We start from the raw sequence: 8,179 nt of genomic DNA, 5'->3' as shown, positions 1-8,179 counted from the left end.
CGGCAACTGCAGAACCAGAACAGGACAGGGGAAACGCAGAGCCACAGAAACCCGAAGGGAACTCACGCACAGAAGCCCCCCTTCTTCCCCGCCTCCCCCCGCCCCAATGAACAGAAATTAAACAAGGCACAGAATCTTCTGCAAATGACTTCACTAAACTAAATCCAAGCTGGACTTGGCCAAAAAAAGAAAACCCAAACAAACCGAGGTGTCGAACAGCAGAGTGTACTTTACGAGGAATATTTTTACACAGCAGATCCGGACCCTCCCAGCCTTACGACTCTCCACCCACTCGCTTTTTTTTTTTCTTTAAAAAAAAAAAAAAAAGAAGACACAAGCTGGTTGCAACTTCCAATCTCGCTGTCTCTGTAGCGTTTAAATAGGGCCAGTAGTAACCGTCCGCGGTCGGACACCTCACAGGAACCAAGGCTGCTCTAGATGAAGTACTCCTTCTTCTCCTCGGAGTTGTTCTGTCCTCCCTCTGCGTTGATGATGGCTGTGTCCGCGTCGGCCGCATCATCGGCTCCTTTGGCTTCGTGGGTGAAGTATGTACCTGCAAGGGAAGCGGGGGCTGCCGTCACTCGTCGGAGGCCTCCCCCCGGCCTTCAGAGAGCCAGCGCCGCTGCCGCGAGCAGAAAGGGAAAAAAACCCACGTAAAACAAGAAAATAGCGGGCTGGGCCACGAAGGAATACCGGCAGCGCCAAGGCAGGCTGGCCTCCCTGCTCGCCCATCCCTTCGGGAGACACCCTTCCAGCGCAACACGGCGGGCAAGGGGAAACGCGCGCCAGGCCCCCGCGCTGTCCAGCCGCGGTCGTCGTCTTACCTTTATGTCTGGCGAAATATCGCCCTAGAATGATGAGCAGGCAAAGCATCGCGAACACGACCACGGCCACCACACCGCCGACCACCGCGTGGTCCACGCTCCGTATCGCCCCTTCCTCACCTGCGCGAGAATCTGTTGAGATCAGAAGAGGAATGAGAATTCGGGAGTGATTAGGACGCGCTCAGGGGTGCGGCTGCAGCTGCGCTCAGGACTGGGAAAGCCCCCCTTGCGCTCCCAAAAGGAAAGGGGGGAAGCTCGGAGCTATCTACGCAGATGAGTTCGGCCAGAGGAACCCCGCCCGAAGCCGAACTGATCTGGCGGCTGGACTTGCGAGGCGGTTTCCGCTATAAGCAGCAGCACTACCACTACGCACACGGAGGACAGCTGGGAGAGGGGGAGGAGAGATGGAGTGGGTGGTGGGCATGGATTTTGGGACATTTCCCTAGAACGCTCCCCAAACGTCAGCCTCCCCGGGGGATGCGGGCACGGGGACCGGCAGCGCAACACGGGAACGGTAACCGCCAGCTCTGGAGAAACGTCATTAACAAGCGCTCCGCTGCAAACGTGTCAGCTGCGCCCCAAAGCCTTGACCAAAGCCAACCAAGCCGGGGTGGTAAACGCGTTTACAACCATCCTCCCCCCCGCTCGACAAGATCTCGTCACGAGACACCGCCTCGGCCACGCGACGCAGGCCGCGGGGTGCGACCACGCGAAAGCCCCACCCCAAGCTAGAAAACCCTCTTCCCAAGCCGCGAGCAGTAATGGTGCAGTGCCTCCAACCCCTTCCTTTCATTTATTTAACTCCTCGCCACGCAATTAGTTTTCTTTTAGAAGCGTCTCTCCCTCCGGACGCCGTCACCCCAGAGAGGAATGACTTATGTGGTGGAGGAACGGCTCCGAGATGAACCCAGAATGAGCTATGGCCATGTAAAACGGATGTATAGCAGTGTAAACAATTTTAATTTAAGAACGCGGCTACATCAACCCTCGCCGCAATCCTAATGGCAAGCCAGATTTATAACGCAGTAAGAAACAATTATTCTCCCGTTGATTAATACATTAACATTTTGGAATAGAAGCTAAACCATTGTGTCTCTTTTTTTTATTGAGTCAAGTGCGACACCTCCATTACGATGATTTACTGGCCATACCTCACAATTTAAGCACAGCAGCAACAGAAACGGTGAAAATCTTTTAACTTTACATGATTTGTGAAGTCATATGTGAAGGATTTACCATTTAAGTCTCTCACTACAAGCAGCACGCGGCCTATAAATCTGTCCGGCGTGCTGCTGCCCCGGCACCTAGGAGAAATGCGTTTTGCCAGGAAGACTGAGAGCGCAAACGCAAGTCAATTTTTAAGAAAGATTTATCTCCGTCTCCCTCCAAAGGCCAGAGCAAACCTCCGAAGCCTCCACCTCTGATAATATTTGAAGTTTATCGATCAAGCGTACAGCTCCGTGACAGCTACAGGTAACGGCGCTCTGCGGAGCTGAGACCCTACAAAAGCCCTCGGGCGGCAGCCCGGGATTTACGCTGGCTATCGGTATCTCCAATTCCGCTCCCAGGGTAAGGACTGAGGGGCCTAAGTAAATAACTAGCGACCGGGAGCACCAGAAAGCGCCTTTTAGTTAAAACAATTCCAGAAAAAAAGCCCCTTTGAGTGTTTCTTCCAGTCACTTCTACTAGGAGCGCTGGGGATTCCTGGGCTGTACTGGGACAGGGCGAGGCGGGCTTAAGGGAAGCTACTGCTCCGCTAATCCGGGCCTTCAAAGACTTAACTCTCCGCCAAGCAACCGAGCCCGGCCGGGGCTACTCGAAGCCGAAGCCTCGCGCCCAACCTCCGTCAGGGCTGCTCTTCAGTCCGCAGTCACGGCGAGAGCGGGCAGACCGCGCTTCCCCGAGAAGGGGCTTCCGTGCAAAATGCGGCGATGGCTCTGGCCAGAGCGGTTTACGAAGCGTGATTTCATCTCCTGAGACACGCAGGGCCATTTCTCTTAATTATTTCTGTTAAAAAAGACCTCTGCGAAGCGCCGGCTGCCAGTTTATTTTATTACGTGCGTGGCTAACCAGTTCATCTTCAAGCTCGCACGCTTTGTAAATATCAAATGTCTTCCGAGGCTGCCTAGGGGCTGCGAAGCGCCTACGGCCGAGCCTGCGCGGCAGCTGCCGGCGCGCTCCTACCTCCCACGGGGCCGCCGCTCTCTTTTGGCTAGGTGAGCCCGGGCAGGGCACGGCTCTCGTGCCTCCCTGCTCCTGGGACTCACGGCGACGGCCCGAACCGGTCTCCGCTGGCGAAACAGGCGGAAGGGCTCTCTAAAGAAAACAGCCCGCGTTCAGAGGCACTAAAACACCCACGCTTGCCAAAATCCACCTCGGATCTTTTCCACGTTGCATCGATTTGCTCTCTCAAGATAAACCACCTGCAGCTTTTAGGAGCCTGTCTCCCGGCACTCGGGACATCCCACCAGCCGGGATCTGCACGCCACCAGCGTGAGAGCGGCCACTTCGCTCTCTGTCGCTCCTTATTGCTCTGGTCGTTAAAAAAAATGGAGCAAGGAGCAATTCCCCAAATTTGTGCCAAGAAAGACTCGACCTCAAGAAGCGGAATCTGTTCTAAGAGGCCGTCTCCGATTCACAGGAGCTCTTCCCGCTTCCGATGAAAAAAGGAATCACCGCTGCGTTACTGAGGAGGGGACAGAGGGGATGGCAGGACCTGACAAAACGCCACGCTCTTTGCTAGTCCCGATACGTTATTCTTCCTGCAGATTTGCCTTTCTCAGTTCAATTACAGACGCTACAAATCCTTCTGACGTTTAATTCCCTCTCGTCAGGGAGCAGCGAACGTACGCAGGCGGAGCGCTCCGGTTAGGATGTTAACGTACACCGGAGCGCGCTGGCCTTCACCTCGCACCCTCGGAATTTTGCTATTTGGGTTTCCGGTGGGGTTTTCTGTGGGTGGGAGCGGAAGGAGGGAGGGAAGGACAAGGAGGGGGGTGCAGACATGGCCGCATGTTGTGAACAACATGCGTGACGCGGCTGCTCCGCTCGGGCAGGGCGGTGCTTTGCGCCCTCCCAAAGCACCTTAAAGGAAAACTGCGGCACCGCCGGTACAATCCCCTTGCCGTGACTGCACGTACGCAGGAAAAAAAAAGAATCAATTTTTCTCTTCAGCCGCTGCAATGCCTCTCCCGAGAGCAGCGCGGCCGTGCCCCGCGTTAGAGGGACGCCATGATTTTATCTGACGTGGCACTGAACTCGCTGCAGCTCAACGCACAGCAGCGGAGAGCGCTGCGGACCCACTTCAGCCGCTGGCCAGAAGGAGAATTTGGGAGCTCTGCCCGAGGTTTGGCGTATTACCGTCGCCAGCGGCTCACGTCCCACCAACAGAGATTGTACCAGCCGGCCGCCGGCCCCGAAGTTTTCCTTTAACAGAGACCAGCGCTTGCTGGGACGGCAGGCAGAGCGGAAAGGCACCGTGGCCGGCCCCTCCGCGTCCAACGCCGCGCTAACGGGCGCATCCCGAGTCGGGAGCGACACGCGGCAGGCGCCAGCCGCTTACCTTCCGGGGACGCGCCGTCAGCTAACGGCCGTGCTGCGAACCAGCCGGCTCCCGGGCACGGGGCTTTTTACGCAACGGGGGGCGCTTTTTAAAATACAAACCTAGCCACCACCTCAAGCTTTCCAGCACTTTTGCAGATGTACCGGTTTAAAGACAGCTGTCTGTGGCCCGTCTCATGGAAAAATGTGGGCAGCTGTTAACAGCAGTACCCGAACAACGTCGGTCAGGCGCCCACGGCAAGGTCTAGCAGATGGGAGACTTTCCTCCCAACTACTCTATAAAAAGGTTCGATTCTCTTTTTAATGAGGCTTTAAAAAAAAAAAGTTACATATCTCTGCATATTCTAGCTTCCAGTCCTTTAGTAAGCGGCAGTCACTGATGCGGGACAGCGCAGGCGGAATTTGCGTGTGGGCATGTGTAAGTGCACACACACGCTCGCGCGATGGCTACCGCGCTTCCCAGGCGTCAGCGTAACGTCTGCATCGCGGCCAGGAAAAGAAAACCTAAAGCAATTTTTTTAAGCATTCCTAACTTTAACTCTTGTTAAAGTTTAGTTCATTAAGCAATTAGCACGCCAACGTGACTTAAACCCTCACTTTTCGCTGCTGGCCATGATTTAGGTGCCCAAGGCCTGAAGTCACTTGCGTGCTTCTGAAAAACCGGGAAGCCAAGCGCTCCTGTGCACTAAGAGACAGGAATCGCAAAGCTAGCGCTAACTTTTCAAAGTTTTTAACTTTTTTTCCCCACCGAACTCCCGCTCATCCTTTTCTGGAGCTGAGTTTTTGAAGCGGTGGAGCTGGGGCTGCGGTTAGCTCCGAGCCGCCGCGCGACAGCTGTCCGTCTGTATTTGACGGGAGGAGCGATAACGCTATCCGTTACGGCAGCGCGGCACTGGGCGCGCACCCACGCCAATTTATCGATGGGCTGTTAGAGAGCGGCGGTAACCTGCTTGTCGTGTCGTAATTGAATTGGGCCTAATTAAAGCCAGAGGAACTCGGGGAGTTCATCCTTCTCCGATCAATAAGCTCCCCTTCCGTGACCCATTTCAGGATCGCTTCGTGAAAAATAACGCGCCTTGTTTTAATAAACCCAGTCACGGTGACAGGCGCTCAATGGTTATGGGCTGCTTCTTCGGACTCCTCGCTGCTGCAAAACGGAGCCCCGCTCCCGATCGATGGCAACCGATCCATCAGCATCCCCGCCAACAAAGGCGCTCAATCAGGTTTTGATTAGTTCATCAAACCCGCTGCGTCCCTCGGGACGGTTCCCTGTTTGACAACGCTCCCCAGCAAAGCGGGGGGGATGGGGATACGGGAGCGCTGAACCGGGATAACCGGGCCAGCACAGAGCACGGAGCAGGAACCCCACCTGCGAGACAGGGCTGAACGAACGCTGCGGTCGACCGAGACACCCCGGGCTGCGGGAGCACAGGGCCGACCCCTCCGCGTCGGCCCGACCGCCTTCCCGCGCTAGGCACGCGAGGTTTGCGGAGTACGGACACGCAGCTCGACCAGGAAAAGCGCGCGCGGCTCTGGAAACTAGCTACCTGGCGGGAAGGCAAGGGACACATTACTTAATTGCACAGTTGGCAGAGCCTCCGTTGAAGCGTTTGGCGAGCCAGGAGCACCTGGAAGGAACAGCACACTGAGCAAACACCGCAGCAACGCGCTCGGCACACCGCGAGCCGCCCGGGCCGAGCCGAGGCACCAGCCGCTCCCCGGGGCTCCCGGCGCCCGCTCCCGCCGGAGCGCTCGGCTCCAGCGCTCACCCGGAGCGCCCGTCCGACAGCCCCAACCTGCCGAGCCCGGTCCGCAAACGGGATCTTATTTCAGTTTCCCGGGAGCCTGGGCAGGGGAGATGGGATGGGGCAGGGCTCTGTTCTGCTCCTCTAGTGACACTGGCGTGTTTGCCGTGGTACGATTCCCCTTTGGGCGTACGTAAACAACCGCGATCAAAACAAGCAGCATTTTGAAATGCTTAGGGAAAAAACCCAACCAGCAGCCAAAGCGGATGCTCCAAAATGGGTGTACGTCAGCGCACGATGGGCGCTCGCGCTGCTCTCTGGCAAGTTCTGGGGGAATCTGGACTCAGGTTTAAGATTCAGAAAACTGGAAGTGCCGAGCTACGCCATGAGGAAAACGCGCCAGCCGTTCAACGCGGCCACGGCTTCTCCGCGGCGAGCTGCACGCGCCACGCGGAGACAGCGGCACTCAAGGGAAAGGCAGGGCCGCTAGCAGACACCCATTTTGAGGAATTCCGTTCTGGAACTGGGTCCTGTTCTTCTCTTCAGTTCACCAAAAGGTGTTGTTTTTCTTTAAGACATACAAATCAACAAGATAATGAAGCTTATCAGAGCAAAACAGTTCACAGCGATATTTAACAGACACCTAGTGCTCCTTACCTACGAGCCCGGGCCCAGGCCTGCAATAACAATTATTAGCATCGCTCAGGTGTTAGCAAACAAACTGCATCAATCATTTCTAGCCTCTTGGCCAAAGCGCACCTATAGTGGCTTTCAGGGAGAGATGCCTCCGATCCCACTGGATAAAAACAACGCATTTTATGGGACGAGCCGAGGGCTCGGGGATCTGCTGTTTTGGCGTTAGCGTTTGCTCCACGCTCAGACCCCGAAGGGGAAGAGCGTTGGGGTACAACCCTCTGGGCAGGGCTCTTCCCCGGAGGAGCAGGGGGCCGGGGCCCCGTTCCCCCGCGATCCGGCCGGCACTCGGCCTCGCAGCCCGCCGCAGAGCGCAGCGGGTGAAAGGCGCCTGCAGAGATGCTCGGAGAAGCAGGAGCCAAAAAATGGGGGGAATTTCAAAAAACGCTTGGGAAGACTGGCAAAACATGGAGAGCAGGGGTTCGTCCCCCTGTTCTGAACGTACCAGCTGCATCTGGTGGAGAGGCTTTGATTTATCTGGATCAGTGCTAACTGGCAAGGACCGACGACAAGGCTGTATTTATGTAACTGTCAGTCCAGCGCGGATAGCGGGCTTCAAACCGTTTCCTCGGTTTTGCCTCCGCTGACAAAGCAATCACCTGCTTTTTAGCCCCACTCTGATCCTCATGTGTTACGAGAAATCACCGAGCAGCTGAGCTTTAGTGCTGGCTGCATTTTTCAAAGATGGTTTCACACAACACGGCCGAGTTGAGTGTTTTACAAACATAAAGTTTCAACCCGACTAGTCTCCAGGTTAGCGTTCCAAAAATCACGGCCGGCCGCCGAAGGCGCGGCAGCCGGGAGGCAACCCGAAACATTCCGTCTCCCTTGCCCGTTTCCAAGGGTGCTGCATGGAAATGGGAGCCAATATAAAAAAAAAAAAAGGGAAACCCCAACAGCGCACAGGTAGGCTGCCAGACGTGCGCGGGAGGAAGGGCTACACCACAGCAACTATACCGTGCGACGTGGCCAAGAGGCAGAAACGGGAGTGGAACCGGTATCTAGCGCAGAAACGCCGCGGTTGACCTACGGGCTAGCCCTTACCTGAGAGGTCCCCAGAGTCCAGCTCCTCTGCGGAATTGGGCAACTGAGTAAAGCCTTACAAGTAAAAACAAACTCATTTTTCTCTGCGTTTCTCCAGCGACAAAAAAACAACACACTTAAGAACTGAGGGTGAATTTCTTGGGAGGGGGGAAATAAGGCGTCAGTCACTTGCCCTCTTCTGCGGTTTGGGCACAGTGACTTTTGTGGCAGAACTGCGACAATTCCCTTTATTACGGACAGAAACACTCCCCAGCCTACACCGCTGGCACACGAAACACGGACTCAGCATCACTCATTCACAACAGCATGCAA

The 8,179-nt window shown here is 55.8% G+C and overlaps 1 protein-coding gene across 5 annotated transcripts in view; it reads right to left on the bottom strand.

Moving 5' to 3' along the window:
* Positions 1-209: 209 nt before the first annotated feature.
* Positions 210-8,179, bottom strand: part of CADM1 (cell adhesion molecule 1) — a 117,428-nt gene continuing 109,458 nt past the window's right edge. For 3 of the 5 annotated variants that reach the window (XM_086766210.1, XM_086766211.1, XM_086766212.1), the window contains 2 exons: positions 825-956; positions 210-553 (listed from right to left, as the gene is read on the bottom strand). In XM_086766210.1, the coding sequence (XP_086622336.1) occupies positions 435-553; positions 825-956 (251 nt within the window). In that variant the 3' untranslated portion in view covers positions 210-434. Of the gene's footprint in view, positions 554-824; positions 957-5,909; positions 6,014-7,867; positions 7,922-8,179 lie in introns of those variants that run through there. The other 2 variants (XM_086766209.1, XM_086766213.1) reach the window with 2 other exon arrangements.

This window comes from Chlamydotis macqueenii, chromosome 24 (genome assembly GCF_036417535.1).
Source record: "Chlamydotis macqueenii isolate bChlMac1 chromosome 24, bChlMac1.mat, whole genome shotgun sequence".
Taxonomy (NCBI): Eukaryota; Metazoa; Chordata; class Aves; order Otidiformes; family Otididae; genus Chlamydotis; species Chlamydotis macqueenii.
The sequence above is the reverse complement of the archived record's forward strand: the minus strand, read 5'-3'. Positions and strand labels throughout refer to the sequence as shown.